General features: G+C 44.4%; 1 protein-coding gene across 6 annotated transcripts in view; it reads right to left on the reverse strand.

The window, feature by feature from the left end:
* Positions 1-1,136: 1,136 nt before the first annotated feature.
* RASGRF2 (Ras protein specific guanine nucleotide releasing factor 2) overlaps positions 1,137-18,689 on the reverse strand; it is a 128,285-nt gene continuing 110,732 nt past the window's right edge. For all 6 annotated transcript variants that reach the window (XM_074532303.1, XM_074532302.1, XM_074532301.1 and 3 more), the window contains exons 20-27: positions 14,645-14,705; positions 14,056-14,159; positions 12,186-12,270; positions 10,957-11,154; positions 8,095-8,174; positions 6,984-7,101; positions 5,823-5,891; positions 1,137-5,181 (exon numbers count right to left, since the gene is read on the reverse strand). In XM_074532303.1, the coding sequence (XP_074388404.1) occupies positions 5,089-5,181; positions 5,823-5,891; positions 6,984-7,101; positions 8,095-8,174; positions 10,957-11,154; positions 12,186-12,270; positions 14,056-14,159; positions 14,645-14,705 (808 nt within the window). In that variant the 3' untranslated portion in view covers positions 1,137-5,088. The remainder of the gene's footprint in view (positions 5,182-5,822; positions 5,892-6,983; positions 7,102-8,094; positions 8,175-10,956; positions 11,155-12,185; positions 12,271-14,055; positions 14,160-14,644; positions 14,706-18,689) is intronic.

Here is an 18,689-nt window from a genome sequence, read left to right on the forward strand (position 1 = left end):
GTAATATATATATCTCATAAAATACTAAATCAGCCTTTGGAAACACGGAGTCAGATCCTCATCTCTGCCTTCACCCTGGGAGGGGCTGGGATGGGATTCCCAAGGCCAGGCTGGGCACTGGGACACTGGGAGGGGTCCCTGCCGTGGATTTGGGTGGGATTTAAGGTCCTTTCCCACCCAAACCAATCTGTGATCCTACAACGATGGCCTTAAAATAAATGTGTAAATCAGCCAACTGCTTGGCGTAAGCGAAATGTATGGTTTGAAGTGTTGGGAAAACAACTTGAAATTAAATTATCCTGCAGCACTTATAAACAAGGCTGCTTGGGAAGTATTATAATTTATTTTCTTCCATTGACAGTAGCCGACAGCGTCAAGGGTAAGTTGCTCTCTCAGTTAATTTCAGTTTTTATGTGAAACACCAAAAATGTAAGCAGAATGGAGAAGATGTGGCCACAAGGTCACAAAGTACTGAATAGAAGCTGATTTTATTATGTCACTTGCTGTATCTCCTTCTTGCACAGACCTGCTATGCCATTGCTGTTTACTTATTTAAAATGTTAATTCTTTAAACAAGTGCAAGAGGAACCTTTCTGTTTTCATGAAATTACTGAGTTCAGCGCAGAAGAGCTGTAACCAGTGATTGAAGCAGGTAACACCAGCTGGAGACCTGGTTTTGAACTTCCAACCTCTGTCAAGTATTTTCTTCAATTTGCAACTCATTTTATCTCCATGTGACTTGTTTTCCTGTATCACAAGAGGAGGGTCAGGGCCTACTCACAAACCACTGTGTTTTCTGCCTTTTCTGTGTATAAAATGTGCTTTTTTTACTGTTCTTTTAAATCCAGGGCAGGACAGCAGCCCAGAGAAAGCAAGAGATGTGTAGACCCAAGTCCAAACCCAATGTCAGTTATTACCAGTGATGCCCATGGCAGTGATGCAAGGCATTGTGAGTGAAAAAGAACAGTAAAACACAGTAATTCAAACCATTCTTTCCCATTACAGACCCCAAATTTTCCCTTTTTTTTCCCCTTTAATGACTTGTTTTTCTAAAAGACTCGGTAGTTCGGAAGGAGTAGATTGGATTTTTCATGACGAGGGGTAAAGTAACAAATTCCAGTGAGGACTCTTGAAACTCAGGAAAGAAAAGGATGTTTATTAGCACACAGGCACAACAGCTTGCCTGGTATGCCTTACTAACAATACAAAGCAATAACCTCGGGCCAGAAGAGAAGTTGCAATACATGCAAAAAACATCTGGATTGTGCACTAAGCAACACGTTCCATACAGGTACATCTGTCAAATAAACACACATCTACTGCCCTAGGTAACAGAACTTCAGAGACTACCTCAGGTACAACAGAACAACCACCACTGAGCAGCATTTTGGACATGAAGCAACACAGACAGAGACATTTGACCTTTGGAGGCAAAAACTGTAACAGGCAAATAGCTGAGAGCCAGATCCCCAAAGACTTATGAAAAGCTCTCGGTGAAGCCTAAGGTATTATCAGAATGAGGTCTGAAGGGTTTTGCCCTTGGTGAGTGAAATTATGAGCGGGTAAAAATGCCACAAGGGGTGAGAGTTTTAAATCATCAGGGTTTAGTGTTGTTGCTAAGAGTGAAAGGATGAAAGACTGAATGTCCATACAAACAAAACAACGTCTTTGTAAAACCCTTAAAATAAATAATACACATGAAGGGAAAATTTGGGATAATTAACATGTTCTGAAATCAAAATCAACACGGTTTAAGTTAATAAATAATTAAAATAATTAAGTTCCTTTTTACCCTACAGAACAATAACCAGTATTAAAAACTAGGAAAGCAGAAAGAGGACGGGGACCTCCTCCTTACTCCGAGTGATCAGCGCCGCTTGTCACCTCTCACAGGGCGAGCCGGAGGGAAGGGAAGGGACGGACACACACACTGCCACTGAAACTCTGCGGCTTTCCACCGACACCGTGAGCGCTCGGTCACTAACAGCAGCTGGGGCAGGGGCGAAGGCTGGGGGTGAAGGCAACTCTAACCCAGTGTCAGCGTGCGGGCAGCGCTCTCGGCCGCTGCCGGCGCCGTGTCTGTGCTGCTCCGGGCGCGGGCAGAGCAAACAACGCGTTATCCCCATCGCCGCCCGGCCCGCCGCGCCCGCAGCAGCCCCGGGCACGCTGGCGGCTCTGAAGGCAACAGGAGATTGCGGGGCTGGGATGCTCCCGCGGCCGAAAGGGGCCTGAAGGACCGCAGAGACAGCGAGAGCCCAGAGACAGAGTCCTCGGCGGGAGCAGCGGAGGCGAGGAGCGGCGCCAGGAGCGGGATGCGCCCCTCCGAGCGCCGGGCGAGCCCCGCACGGAGCGGGCGCTGCCGGAGCTCAACGCGGGGCTCGGGCAGAGGCACTCGGGCCGCTCCGAGGGCAGCGCCGAGCCCGCAGCCCGGCTGCGGGGGCTGCAGGACAGCTGCTGCCAGCTGCGCTCACTGCTGCAGCCCCGGCGAGGGCGGTGGGCGACCAGGCGCATCCTCGCTTCTCCCTGTGCTTTAACAAAAGCGTTGTATCCCCAAGCAAAAACATCGACGTGAAGCCATCAGCAAGTCAAACATTACTGTGACCATAACATTTTTTTAAACAATTCTGCTGCTGCTGCTGCTGCTACGAACACGGATCAAGCATCCAACTCTCCCGATTCTGACCCAAACCGGCCACCGGGGCAAGAGGCAACCTTTGGCATAGGAGCAGGACGTGCTTTCCCCGAGGGGTTTGCAGCGATTTCCAGCTCAGCCCCGCGGGCACGGCCGCAGGAGCGCAGCACAGCCCTGCGAGCCAGCGCTGATGCACGGAGCAGCGTGAGAAGCGCACAGCAAGGAACCCTGACACGAGCACGACGAGCATTCGGACCCTGTAACCCTAAGAACATCGAGATTTGGTAAAACCGGGTACAGGCAGATAAAGCAGCACTTCACAGCGTACAACAGAGATGCCCATTCACACTGACCGCTGTTACACGTTTTCCTTGTTAACAAAGAAACAACAGAAACAACATAAGAAATCACTTTTTGGACCACGTTTTCCCTGCTGCTCCATTACTTCAAAGTGTTTCATCGAACTACTGAATGGTAACTGCTTTTGTACAGAGAATCCACAGTCAGTTGGTTTTGTGGTCCAAGTAAACCATGCTCTTTTTTTTTTTTTCTCCTCATATCATGCACTGGGATGCAATCAGCTTCTTGTCAATCATTAGTCAGAAGAAACAAACACATTTTTTAACAACAAAAAGCTTCTATAAGTAACATTTCTACAGCAACCATCAGCCAGAACTATTTAAAGTGTTCCTAGCATGTCCTTCTCTCCTGCTGTCTGCTTTTCTAATGGAGGAATTTTCCAGTCCCTGCGACACCTCCCCATGCAGCTATTTACAAGGAGATGGTCCTTGCGGAGAAGGACCTTAATGAAATGTACAGTTGCTAAGGTACATTTGTAGATGCTGGCGCTCACACTCAGACAGAACAAATGGAACTCGTTGTGCAGCTCTGGGCTGGGCCAGCAATGTAATTAAAGTGCAAATAAAGACAAAAACCACAAGCCAGGCAGGTCCATTTTTCATCGCCAGCGTTAAGAAGCATCACGACTGTGTGAGAGATGTCAGATCAAATAGGCCTAAGTCACAATCTGTTTTAAACATCTGTCTCCCTGAGAGGATTTAAGGGAGGTATACGGTGATATAGCCCTATTTCTTCAACTGGCTGAGTATCATTGGAAAAGTAAGGACACTTTTCCAGCCAATTTTTGTTTTCGACAGTGCTAACACTTGTGTTTTATGCTATGATGCCCTTTACAGCATTTGAGCTCACTTCCCATGCAGATACAACAGGCCACTCTTGATGAAGAAAATACAAGAAGTACAACAACTACTGTAGAAATGACATCTGTCCACCTGGTACGTCACAAAAGCAGAGGCTCTGAAAACATTTACAAATAGCACATTTTCTCAAACAAAAGCAAGTGATAATTACCAGCTCAGATAAAAATACATACTTTGTGTTTGCTGGCGTTCAACGTTTGCCACTGACACTTTCAGTTTTACAGCTAAGTCATCGCCAAATGGCTGAACAAAAAAAAAACCCAAAAAAAACCCCTCAAAATAAACCCCCAAAAAAAGACATCTTTCACACCACTGATTCCACGTAAAACAAAACTGCCACTGCAGCTCCAAGTGTTCACTGCTGATCACCACCTGCTGCCAGACAGACAAGTATTTCTCTGCACAGTGTGTCCAGAATGTGCCCTGTAGCCTGACTGGTCAGAGAAGCTGCAGGAGGTGCAGGAAAATAAAGTGCCTTTTCCTTCCAGAGCTGTGTGCTCCCCATCCCCTGCACCACTCCTCCGGGTCCCTCACCCTCCCAGCTGGCAACTATTTACAACTATTCCACCAGTCCATTTGCTTCCCATGCTGCAAATACTCTCACTGATGAGAAACATATTTACAAGTACTTTTTATAGATACAATCAGTCACCTTAGAAAAGGCTGATGAGACATTTAAAGAAGAAAATGTTTTGTAATGAGTAGCATGAAATGTACAGCAGGTGTTTTGAACAACTGCAGATCTGAAGTTACTAGATGCTGTCTTAATATCACTCCAAAGCAGCAGATGAGTGCTAAAATCCTGCTTTTTCAATGAAATTAACACAATGAGAACACCACAGCCATTACTGCCTCAGTGAACACATAGTTAGCCATCAACCCAGCCACCTCACTTTGCTTATTTATCCTAACACACCTAAGTCCATTACCACCATTTAAATCTGTACCCTTGAGATGGCTGCAGTGAGTGCCTGTTCACAGGAAAGTCTCCTGTTTTCCAGCAAATCATGGCCCCTAGTTGCCAAACATGATCTTTGCAAAGCAGAAATCGCTTAAGCCGGGTAGGAAGGGTCTTTGCCTTTCCCCTCCAACACAGGTTTGTGCTGCCTGAGAGGGAAAGGCTGTGAGACTCTTATTGGAAACGAGAGCTGGCACTCTGTGGGAGTGCCTCTGGCTGTGTTTGGGCGGTGGCAGGCGTGGCTCCATCCCAGAGCTGCGGGCAGGGCTGCGCAGGGCTCAGGCGGGGAGCCGCGGCTCGATCTTGAGGGACAGCTCGTACAGGGTGTCCTCGTCCATGATGAGGGTCTTGTCCAGCAGGTAGTGAGTGACCTGTGGGGAAACACAGAGGGACAGGCTGCATGAGCTGGCACAGAAACCTCGCAGCTTTCCTTCCCTTTCAGCACATTTTGGGTCCGTTGTGTTGTTCCCAGCTTGGAATGCTGCGGGCATGAAGATGCACCTGCAGTACCCGAGAATTAATTAGGATTAATTCCTCTTAAGAATGAGCAAATCCTTTGTCAGGTTACCTCAGTCCAAACTGCTCTTTTGGAGTCTGAGATGAGCCTTCTGTGAAGGCACTGACCAGCTTTGGTGACCAGCATCACCCCCAAGAAGGGCAAAGGGACAAGGAATTGCAGGATGCCCCAGCAGATGCTTGGGGCACCTCCTGACGCTCATCCCAGGATCTCAGGGCAGGGGGAACACACCTCCCTCTGAACCCCACACACCCTCCAAGGCTGCAATCCCCATGGACCCCCCCAAAGGAGCAAAACACTTCTTTAGAAGGCATCAGACAAAGGGGTCCTGCGGGGTGGGGGTCTCCCCACCGCAAGGACCCGTCCGTGTGTCTGTCTGTCTGTCCTCTCCTCCACGCGTGGGAGCAGAAGACGCCAGGCTGAGCTCTCAGTGGCAGCTGTGGCTCCCAGGTCACTGCTGCCACAGCCTGATGTCGGGAGCAGCAGGAGCCCCACCTTCGGCTGGTGCTCGATGCGGTAGGAGGTCTGCTGGAACTGGCGGATTTCCCTGATGATGTGCGAGATCTTTCAAAAGAACACAAGCGTGTCAGCTCAAGCACAGCTCTGCTTCAGCTAAGCTACACAAAGCAAGAATTCTGCACCAAATTATTCCATTCAACTTATATATAAATATATAACTTCAACTTACATATTTAAAAATATAACTTCATTATAGAAGCTTATACATTTATTGACTTGTAGACCTGGTGCGTGTCAGCTCAAGCACAGCTCTGCTTCAGCTAAGCTGCACAAAGCAAGAATTCTGCACCAAATTATTCCATTCAACTTATATATATATATAAAAATATATAACTTCAACTTACATATTTAAAAATATAACTTCATTATAGAAGCTTATACATTTATTGACTTGTAGACCAGGTAGAGATCACTGTCAATTACAGCCACAAAAATTCATTCCTGACAAGACTTTCCTCTGTCTCTGCTAGCCACTGCTAACTCCTCCTCTGTCAGGAGAAGGGAAGGGTAGAGATCATCTCCCAACAGCTCCCCAGGACTTCACTTTCCCAAAGAAAACATTTATTCCCCAGCCAGCCCTGAGTGAGCAAACACTCTGCCCACAATGAAACCTCCCCATTCTTTGCCTCGAGTGACTGCTGCAGAGTGCAGCCCTAAGATGGGCATTAAGCTGAGATTAGAGGAGAAATTTCCATGCCTCCCTCCGAGGAGCTGTTACAAAACAGCATTACATGGCACTGGGAGAGACATCAACTTCAAAGTGCTTTTCAGATAGACCAGAGCACACTCTGAAAGGAACATTGTGATTACTGCTTCCTGGTGAATCACTGCATTCCTGTAATTCTGGTTATTTAAAAAAAGCTTTTTCTTGCTCCACCACGAGCTCCAGGCAGCTGCTTTGGCTGTCCTTTCTGAGAAAGTGAACCGGGGACAAATTCAGCCCGTGAAAGCACCCAGCCTGCCAGAAGGTGGGGATAGAAGACTGGGTCGAGTAATTGCTCTCCCAACGCTGCCTCTAGCGAACAGCACCAAAGCAGCTTCTCCAAAGGTAAATTCAGAGGAGTTGCAGTGAAATCAATAATTAACTCATGCAATTAAACTACCTGTTGGCGAAGCATGTGGGAAACTGAAAATTACCATTCTCATTTTGGAGAAATTCACAAGGCCTTCCTCAGTGAAGTTGGGTGTTCCTTCCTCAATAAATGCCAGGTCAGTCAGGTACATCCCAAGGTAGGGAACAGCAGGTGGGTTACAGCTGTAAACCAACAAACCAGCTTATTTGCCTGCAGCTACATTTGCAAATGCATTTTTCTCTAACTTGCACAAACTCTTTATAATTTGCCCAGTTCTACTCCGTGGGTTGTATTCCTTTCCAGGACAAACAGCTCCTCTGGCTCTGCCTGAGTTGTGTTTGATCTGCCTGTGATAAATTGAATGCATTCTGCCCAATATCTAATATTAATGGCATCTTTAAAATAGACCATTAATTATTCTGGCTGTTCAGTTCTCAGCTCCTCTCAAGATCACTTGAGGTAGTTATGCCACTCAATTCTGAAAAGCCTGCTCCCAATTACAAAGCTCATCCAAAATCCAGGTTTTTGTATGGCTGAAATCAGTTCTACATAAACTGCAGAACACTTGACATGGAATATTCTGGGTACCAAAATTACAGAACGCCAAACACAATCCAGCAAAGCAATTAAAGAAAACAATGTTCAAGGACTGCTGCACAAAAGCAGCAGGCTGTTTTTGCAGCAGGCTGGGAGGCCACAGGAGAAGAAATATCCCTGTGCCTTTGTCCTATCTCTATGTTCCTCTCATAATGTTTTGTCAGAATCATAATTTACTGTCATAGGAATGGGTCTGTGACCTGACACAGGCTTAGTAGCAAACCCTAAAATTCTTAACTAGAACAATCCTGTTTTTCATAAAAACTTCAATTTATAAAGCTGGCTTTACACTTATTGAGAGAGTTTATCAGTGTAAGTGAAACCCCAACAGGGAATGTTCACACAGAAAAATAGTTTAATTTGTTTCAGTAATTCTCTGGAGCTACTATGTTTACCCATCAGGGGTATTAAATCACAGCATATGCAGCAAAACCATATTGCCAAATAGAACCAACCTAGAATTTAAAAGGTTATTAGGAAAAAAAAAAAATTAAAGCCTAATCACAGCCAATTAATCTTTACCATGAACTATCCACTGTTTATAACAAAACACAGTTGTACACTGTAGGGAGGCTTACTTTTTGAGCATTTCTCTCAGGTTTTTAAATCTTCCCTCAGATGACACAGTCTTCTGAAGCTTGTCCATGAGTGCTTTTGTCTGGGAAGGAAATGCATTTCAGATGTCATTGCTGGTGCATGTAAATGACTGGAATGAGATTCTACCCAAGGTGTAATTCACTTACCATCCCCACCCCATTTCCTAAGAGTAGTATAACAGGCATTACTGAAATAGGAACTCAGCTCTACTGCAGTTCCTCCTCTCTTTCTGCAAATGGAGATTAGGCAGCATGATGAGTGATATACAGGACCCGTATTTATGGTGATATTACCCTGCAAGTGGAGGAAAACCCACATATTTATTACGTTGATGGTCTGGAATTCAGTTTGCTGTGCACACAAGAACATTACAGATCCTACATGTGGCTGAGGGTGCTCAGCTGCATTTACTGAGGTTGGTGACAGCAAGGGGTGATCCCTGCCTTGGAGCTTGCACTGAGCTGATTTTGACTCCAAGTTCCAGAGAAAAGCTGAGTATGTAAAGGAGAATTTATTCATGTCTTACACAAATCACTGTCAGTGGGCACCACCAGAACCCGGCTCCTTCTTAAGTGAAATAAATTTGATTTTCAGCCTGTTCAGGCTACTGACTTGAGACTTGAGTGTAGAGAACGATGAGAAATTCATCCTGTTTGAAACTGAATTTCCAATCAAGAGAGAGCTGTAGGTAGACAGAGTCACTTTCTTCTACTTGGCAGGCTGATGAAAAACCCAGATTGCATTCCCAACAGGTACCAGAGGACTGTGCCACAACATCAGTCTGCTGTGGGTTTGGTTTCTTATTTTTTAATTGAAAAGTTTAAAAATCAAACTTGTTCTATCCATAAAAATGTTGGGAGGTAAACTCACTTATAAAAGTTTGTACTGAAAGAATTTTAAACAGATTTTTAAATAGAAGAACGTAGCACCAGCTGTGAAGCAACTGAGAAAAAGCTGCCTGGAAAAGGTGCTACAGATAGAATTTATTTTAATTGTATTTCTTTGAATCATTTAGAACACAGAACATAAAAGAGTGGATTATCTTCATCCTGACAGGCCTTTTTTTAAATGTGTGTGTCTTGTTTTTGTGGCTGGCAGTTTTTGCTGACATTCTCAGCAGCCAGTAAGGGTTTAAAGGAGGTGTTCACTGCACCTAAACTTGAGCTCCTAAGTGAGAAAGAAGATTTTTTTATCAACAGTCTCTTATTGGGTAGAAAAGCTCAGGAATTTGAGAGGTCCTGACCTTCCTAAAGGCTTTTTGCGCAGGCAGTTCCTATTTTAGGCACATGACCAGACTTTAACCATAGCTTGTAACCACCAGATGTGTCTATCAGAGAATATCTAAATTTATTTCACTTGAACATTTCAGCCATTCAGGCCAAATAGAATCTGGCACCTTCCAATTACCTTGAAAAGATTTTGCTCCCACAGATTTAAAAAGCTACATGCAAAATTCCTGGACAGAAAATGCCAGTCCCACTGTTATCAACACCTTAATGAAGGGATGGGACTACTGTTGAGCTAAAAACAATTTATTACTCAGATAAACATCAGCCTCAAAGGTTGTGTGATTTTAGAGGAGTAAGAAGTAAACCACAGCTCAAGGTAGTTACAAGTTCTTCATTGCAATGCAATATAGAACATTCTAATCCAATGGAAAGTTTCTTTTGTTTTTCTAACCTATCACCTTTACTTAATTGTGCTGCACTATGAATGCCTTTATCCAATAGGATACAATTCTATTAAAATGATATATAATTATATATATATACTTATAATAATTATGTATTATAATAAATATATACTATGAACATATTATTTCTTGATATTATACATCATTATATTATATATTATAATATCTAATATATAAGATGCTATAGCAAATAATATATGAATATATAATAATATATTATTTTATATATTATTATATATTATGTATAATAAATAATAATAAATATAATGTATAATATATTATTATTATATAATAATTGCATATAATTTTATATATATAATAATAAAATTATATATATAATTACACGTACACATATGTGCTTCTATTATAATATCTAATCTCTTCGTTTACTCTATATAATTACATTACTATACTATAAAACCCTTCACCATCTTACCCAATGAAGTTTCTCACTTACTGAAGGCATATTCTTACTTACAACTATAGAAAAACATGTTTATCATTTTTCTGCTTAATGTCTGTGTACTTTTATTTTTTCATCAATCCAAGCTTCTTCCAAGGCTGCAACTCAAACACTTCAGTATCTATGGAAGTTTCTGTCTTTCCATTTCCTACATCCCAGGTGGTGGAAAAGCAGAAATATTCACAGGAGGAGCCCCATCTCAGCCCCTGGGCACAGCAGGTGATGGAATCAGAACTCCCCACAGTCACTGTCATATTTTCTGAAAAATCTCTCTGCCCAGGATTTTTCTCCTGGGGAGCTGAGAAGCCTCAGACAGAAATGAAAACAATAATTATCTGATTTGCTTCTCCTGTGTTTTGCTGCTTTAGAATGTGGTTGGAGATTGTTTACCAACAGGTGGTTTTTGATTGGTTTCAGGCGAATTATTTTGACTTATTGGCCAGTTATGGTCAGGCTGTGTCACGACTCTGGAAGGAGTCACAAGTTTCCTTTATTGCGTTTTTAGCCTTCTGTAAGTATCCTTTCTGTATTCTTTAGTATAGTTTAGTATACAGTATTCTTTAATATAAAATAGTATCATACAATAACAAATTAGCCTTCTGAGAACACGGAGTCAGATTCATCCCTCCTTCCAGCGACGGGCATTGCAGCAAATACAAGAACCTGCCGTGGCCGAGTCCGTCTCACCTGTTTGGACACCTTTGCCCAGGTTTTCTTGAGCCTGTAGATGGCACTCCTGTTGAGGGCCGAGGTGATCTCCAGCACGCCGTTGTAGTTGTGCAGGCAGCGGCAGATGTCGGCCACCGCCACCCACTTCTCGATGGCGCTGGCCCGCGAGGGCACGTCCGCGTAGCTCATGATCTGAGAGGCCACCAGGTTGCTCATCTGGCCATGGAGAGAGAGAGGCAGGGGCTCAGCGAGATGGAGCACCATCCCTTCTAACGTGTCGGGAATGAACGGCCAAGGCAGGAGAACGCCCCGGTAAGCATGACAGAAATGATGGCTCTTGGAACACAAATGGGTGTTTATCCTGGAGAAAAGGACGCTCAGGGGTGACTTTATCACTCTCTACAACCCCCTGAGAGGTGGCTGTGCTCAGCTGGGGCTGGGCTCTTTCCCCAGGAACTGACAGAACCAGAGCACACAGCCTCGAGCTGCACCAAGGGAAATACAGGTTGGATATTAGGAAAAAGTGTTTTACAGAAAGAGTGATAACATTCTGGAATGGCTGCCTGGGGAGGTGGTGCAGTCCCCATCCCTGGGTGTGTTTAACAAAGCCTGGATGTGGCACTGGGTGCCAGGGTTCCAGTTGGGTGGAACTGCCACTGGGTGCCAGGGTTCAGTTGAGGGGTTGGGGCTGGGTTGGACTCCATGATCTTGAAGGTCTCTTCCAACCCGGTGATTCTGTGAGTTCTGTGATTCATAAACCCAGGGAAAGGGCATTGGAAACAGAGCTTGGGGCAGGTGGAAGGGATGGGGACAGGAAAGAAAGGTTGGGGGTGCAATGGGAAGGTCTCCAAGCCATCAGCACCAAAGCTGATTGGGAAGTCTCCCAGTAAAGTTCAAGGAAAATGATGAAGGAAAAAGACATGTGAAGTGATACAAAGGCATTAAACAGGATTGGTGTTATATTTCTCTGGAGAAAATGAAGTTTCTTCAGTAGGCTAAAAAGCACCGTGCTACAGTTTAAAATGTTCTACTCTCTTAAATTGCCACTAAAATGCTGAGTACCAATTATTGAAAAGGAGAATCTTCATCTGCTTTGATTTAAATTGTTAATTACAAAGAGGCTACAGCATCCAGTCACTAATAGATAAAACATCACATCACATTGCAACACAACACATTTCTGTTCTAGAGGTCAGAGACAGTAGATGGGGTCCCTAGAAAGCAAGTCTGTATTTGAGACTACTTACATCATTGAAATGTTGACTAGTTTTCATAATATAGGGCGTTCTCTCATTTTTATCCATTTTCATCCAGCCCTGCCCAAGGAACTCTCTAGACATTGATGGGAGAAAAAGCAATCAAAATCTTCATAAACACAGTAGAGAATGTGTCTGTAATAGCCTAAGCAGATTTCAAGGATACCTCAATTTGCTGGAAGCTAATAACACAGCTTTACACTAATTCCAGCACCTCACTATACCATTTTTATTGTTGACTGAAATGGTAAACACTGTAAAGATTTATTTTTCTCTTAATCCCCTCTCCCCTGTCACCTCATCCCAATTTCCAGCACTGTGACCCTATTTACACCAGGCTATCCCTGTATGTGTGCAAACCCTTTTGTCAGAGTTGAGCTGGGGGTGGTGGCCATGCCAGCCTGGTGGCCACTGGCCCCACAAGGGACACTCTGTGCCAGGAGTGTCCTCCCCTCTCTACCACAGACAGCGGGGGCAGCAATGAAGGGATAACCCAGGCCCAAAAGGAATCATCTCCAGCACAAAAAGGGCTCAGGCCCAGCTAACAATCAACATCTCAGTCTGGAGAGCAGATGTGGGAAGAGATAAAAGAAATATTCCTGACTGTCTTACAAACTGCAAAAGACACACGAGTTACCACAGAGGTAGAAGCCTCCCACACCTGCAAGTGTTTGAGACTTTTCTCTGGAGTTTGGGCACAGATTCCATGGATGCTTCCCTGGGGATTGAGGGAAAGGATCTCCATGTGTGCCCCACTAACAGCTGGATGGTAAGAGCCATTGAATCCTAAGTTCTATTATTTCTTCACTAGCTGTAACATTAACAGGTACTTTCAACCTCATGCTGTATATATCTATGAGTAGTTTTGTTTTCGTCCTTATTCCTGTGTAGTATTAGTTTGTTTTAAGTCCTATGTCTGTTAATTTTATATCTATGTCTCAGGTTTAGCTGGGTGTTTATTATATTCCCATCTGTCAGAGCTGGGGCAGTTCTCTCCTGTTCACTGGGCAGTTTTCTTTATCTCTCCCACAGCCAATCCTCCCTCCAGGAGCTCTCTGCTGTCCATGGCCCATTCATCATTAATCACCTCCTGTCCCTGGCCCATTCATCATTAATCACCTTCTGTCCATGGCCAGGGAGTGTCCCTGCAGGGCCGATCCAATCCCAGCATCCCGTGGGGAGATGCCCCGCCCAGGGGAGGAGCCAAGCATTCCTCCCTGGATCCAATCTGAGGATTGGGACACCCCAGCAGCCTCTGCCCCCTGCATTGCCAGAGGAGCAGCTTTCTGCTGCCCTGCATGGCCAGAGGGAGCCCAGGCCCATCTGCAGCAGCCCTGGAGCTGCAGAGGAAAACTCCCCCCTTGTGCAGGATCCGTGCTGCAGCAGAGCCACAGCTGGCACTGCAGGAGGGCTGAGCCCCCTGGGATGGGGCTGGGACACCCCCTGGCACTCAGGGGGCAGGGACTGTGAGCACTCTCTCAGTTGTTTTATTTCCTCTTTGTACTATTGCATTTGTATTTTTAATTTTCCTGGTAAAGAACTGTTATTCCTGCTCCCCTATCCTTGCCTGAGAGCCCCTTCATTTCAAAATCATAATAATTTAGAGGGAGGGGTTTACATTTTCCATTTCATAGGAGGCTCCTGCCTTCCTCAGCAGACACCTGGCTTTTCAAACCAAGACTGTCTATTAAATAAATAATTCATTCTCTAATAGACCAAATTAGCCATGATGAAAGAACTTGTGAACAAGAGTGGCTTTTGGGGTGCTGGGCACCTCCACAAGGCTGCTGCCTGCTGCCAGAGGCCTGGGCAAAGGGCAGGGAGGTATCCAAACCCCCAGCCCCACGTGCAGGGAGCTCACTCGTAGGGGATGCTGCGGAACACGACGTGGTCCAGCAGGGTGATCTGCTCCGCCAGCTCCATGGCCGACAGCGTCTCGAAGCACTCGGGCTTGGGGCAGTCTGCCTGCAAAGCAAGCACAGCTCTGAGGGGGCTCTCCGTGGGCCACAGGGCACGAGCAGCTGCCCGGGAGCCCGCAGTGGAGCTGTAATTAACCTCGGGATCAGGAGAAATGAGGATTAGCAACAATCGCAGACAACACAAATTTCCACCGGCCTGGAAATTCATAAAACAGGCACGCACCAGCTCAGGAGTATGAACATGAGTTAATAAACTCTGCATATTCTCCTCTTGTATTTTCACGTATATTAATTTCTTCCCCTTTTTTAAAATCTTGAGATTTTATCCAAATACTAAAGTTCTGACATGTTCATTTTTGACAGGTGCTCCAAAATCTTACAATCTCTAAACTGAAATTGACATTCCTGGTATAAAAAACAGTATATCTATCCAGAAGTACTTTGCAAGTTGCAGTTGTGTTAAATTTTATTGACTCAAACACACAACATTTCTCTAGGAGTATTTATGTTTAACTCTCAAGATGAACTTACCATCTGAATGATATCCTCTATTTTTAAATGGTTATCATCTTGATCATCCTGAGAAAGAGTCCTGAAAAATAGAGTGGCAGAACATCCTATATAAATATAATTGTCCATGGTTATGAGAAAACCTTATCACAGATCAGCAAAATGGTTTATTTAAAATAAATCCTAAGCCTGCAATTGAGGAGGTAAAGGAAAAAAAAAATCTGTAGCCTAAAAAGTCATGTCTTGCTTTAAGGAAAAATGCGTAAACTATTACAGCATCAGAGACGTGTAAGATGAAGTATTTCCATGGAGATTTAAGATCTCTCAGCTAATGAATCCTGGAAATTGTCCTGTTCAGTGTCCCACACGGAGCTTTGTGTGTGGAAATGGACTGCAAACTGCAGCTTGTACTTGTAGCAAGGACACGATTTCCTTTCAGTAATAAACGTGTTAATGAATGTTTCCAATTCTGCTACAGGAAACCCGTGATTATTTCAGAGTAATGGGTCAAAAATTACCTAGGCAAAAGCAAGTATTGATCAAGCACCTACCCTGATGTAGCATATTGGCACATAATATGGATGGCACATAATATGAATATACACAGGATCTTACTCCTTCATGTGGAAATAACAGACAGAAACCTTGACAACACTGGATTTATCTAATATAGGAGTGAGAAGATTCAGGGAGAAGAAACAGGAGAGGAACGTAAAAGGCTGTCAGAAAGCACACTTTTTCCTTTTTCCTTTTCCCCATAAGGGCTGGAAACACCTTGTGCCTGCAGGGCAAGGCGTGTTTACCTCTCCAGGAGAGCCCTAAGCTTCTTGCCCGGATAATAAGGAGTGCAGCCTCGGTTGCTGTAAATAGCCTGCCAATCTGTCCTGCAGAGCAGCTTATTTTGTGCTGCTCGCCATGCCTGGGGGCCTGCAGGAAGGCCTGCTCATCCTGTGACAACAGCCTCTGGCAATGAACACCACGCAGGCCCCGCAGGCCCCGTGCCTCTGCCCCAGGAACCCTCATCAGTCTTGTAAAATCTGAGATGCTTAAATAGAACTTCGTGTTATGTTATGTTATGTTGATGTTGGATCAGGTTCTTGCCTTTGATACTGAAATTGTTGTATTTGGTTAATGTGAAATAAAGCATGAATTCTGAAAAGACTGAAAACAGTTAACTTTAATCTTTGCCTCCTGGTACTCTGCACCATCACATCTCATGTCTTATGTAGATGTTCAATCTGTCATTCTAAACAGATGCTTTTTTCCTAGCACAGTGGTCTCATGAAAAAACCCAAGACCAACTCTCCTTTTATCCACAATTATTCTACAGTCAAATCTGCAGAGGACAACAGATCTGAAGACTGGATAATGGTAATTTTTTGACAGCATCAACAGCAGCTTCCACTTCAGTCTGTGCTGCTTTCAGCCTTGGGATCCCCAGTTCCACAGAGGGCTGGGGACACTCGCTGCACAGCTCCCACTGCCCTCCCTGCAGAGCCCCTGGGAGCTGGCAAGAAGCAGATCCTTGTGGAAGGAGCCACAGGAGACAGCCAAGGCACAGAGGGGCTCTCCTGAGCAGCGTCACCCTCAGGGACGACTCAACAGGGTCACTCCTCCAGTATCTTCGGAAATGAAGGAGGAAAATATAAAAGAAATATCTTTCTAATTCTTAGAATCACCATTTAAGACTCTCTCTCTCTCACTATTCTTCATGCCTGACCAGGCCAAATATTAAAATAATTTTCTACTTTAAAGTATTAAGCATGAGTCTCATCTTTTCTTTGTGGTACATAAAGCATATTAAAAATATTTAAAAGCTAGGGCAAGTTAGAGAGCCTGAAATGTGTTGTTTGGTGAGATCATACAAGGCAGAAAAATTGTTCATCCATCAAATTTTGACATCTGCATATCCCTCAATTTCATTTATGTTTAGTCTGAAGAAGAAGAAGGAGGAGGAGCTGTTTCTGGAAGCAACCTGTTTTTCTCCAGATAGGATTATCTATTAATGTTGTTCACTGCTGTTCAGTCTGAACTTACACCTTCCTGCTTGATTATCAGTTAAATTTTATCTAGATTTCCAGGGTTAGTAAATCAGGCTGATAAAGTCTCAAGCAAAACGTACATTGGGAGGTTTGTGTAGCTTTCAGAACAGATACTGAATTTAAAAAAGCATTTTTACCCTGAAGAGAAACCCTGTCAGTCCACACAGCAGAAATCCCATCAAGCAAGAAATACCAGCTGCTTTGTTTGATGACTCAAGGCATGAAGCAGCTCAGCATCTCCCATCAACGTTTTCCTTGTCATTCATATTCCAAACACAGCCTTTCCCAGAGCTGACCTGATGGATCTTTGGAACACAAACCAACCTTTCCTGCTCCTCTGATCTCTGCTAACAAGGGGATGGATTTTCCAAAGATGTGCATGCATGCAAAGGCTGGGGCAGCTTGTAAAAAAGATGTATTTTTGCCCAATATCCTTCAGGGTGACATAGAAAATGCAAGTGTTTAAGCCTCAGAAAGTGTGAACGTTTTTTCATGAATGTTTGAAATGGAATTTTTTACAAGAAATGCTTGTCCTAAGCCCCTTGTGCATTTGTCAACCTTTCAGACTCAAGAGTAGATTACAAAAACTGAGATGTGGGGAAGCCAGGGCCAACAGTGACAGCTGACAGGCAACCCAGAATTCTGATAGAATACATGTTTTAAACAAAATGCCTGCAGCAAGCACCTCTGCAGAACAACAAAATTTTACAGCACTCACTTAGCAAGGGGGTGAGTGACTATTTTTATGAAGGACACATCAACTGGATTACTCCTTCTTCCCATTTTCAACCCATTCCAGAGAAACCTTTTGAATGAAAGTTTCACCAAATCTACCAGTTACGACAGATCTGTGCTTGCTCATGACAAGCATGCTGTCAGAAAGCTTCAAACAAATTGGTTTCTAAATATTTGTAACAATAGTAAATAAAAGTCCTTCAGCTCCAGGTAATTTGTATTTCCCCTCTACGCAGAATTAGATGACAGGTCTCAGTGGAGAAGGATGACATCTCTCCAAGGAGCAGGGCATAGGCTGAGCAGCTTTTCTCCAAGCCAGACCCTCAACAGGAGCCAGGAGGGAAACACAAACCCTGGGACCAGCTCTGCATATTCTGCAAGGCAACAGACCAAAGAGATTCACAAGTCCCTGCCTGGGTTCTGTCACTGTGCATGCAGAAAGAGCCAGGATGCCTGAATTCAGAGAATTTTGGTGGAGAAGATTGTGGCATTCACATTTTTTGAAAAATCCCTTTGCCCAGGATTTTTCTCTTGGGAAGCTGAGAAGCCTCATTGAAAAGGAAAACAATTCTTATCTCATTTGCTTCTCCTGTGTTTTGCCCCTTTGGAATGTGTTTGGAGATTGTTTACCCACAGGTGACTGTTCCATTGGATTCTGCTGGGAGTTGTTTTCACTCTTTGGCCAGTCAGGGCCAAGCTGTGTCAGGGCTCTGGAAAGAGTCAGGAGTTTTCATTGTTGTCTTTTTAGCATTTTGTAAGTATCCTTTCTGTATTCTTCAGTATAGCATAGCATTCTTTAATATATTATAGTATCATGAAATAATAAATTAGCCTTCTGAGAATATGAAGTCAGACTCATCATTCCTGCCTTCATCTGGGGGCAGCACAAATACAATAGAGCATCTCCTCTGTGACAGGGAGAGACTGTGGCAGGAGTGCTGCATTTCCTGACCTTAGTTTTGTGGTTTGGTGCTTCAGGTAACCACAGGCTCCCACCACAGGGCTCCTTGGTAATGCAAACCCTTCCTGAAGGAATTCAGGAAATATTTTTTCCACTGCAGGCCCTCTCTCCACGCTCAGAACAGTGACTGTAACCCAACAGAGGATCCCCAGTGTGCTGCAGAAGAAGGGAGAGATGCCGTGGGATGGACCCTGCAGGACATGGAGCCCCTCCAGGGCGGCTCAGGGGAGCCTTGGCCCAAAGCTGAGCAGCTCTGGGTTGGCAGGAGCTGGATCTGCAGCAAACCTACAGAGATCCCTGCAGACAGCAAACAGCCAGAGCTCTCCAG

This window comes from Zonotrichia albicollis, chromosome Z, assembly GCF_047830755.1.
Source record: "Zonotrichia albicollis isolate bZonAlb1 chromosome Z, bZonAlb1.hap1, whole genome shotgun sequence".
Lineage (NCBI taxonomy): Eukaryota > Metazoa > Chordata > Aves > Passeriformes > Passerellidae > Zonotrichia > Zonotrichia albicollis.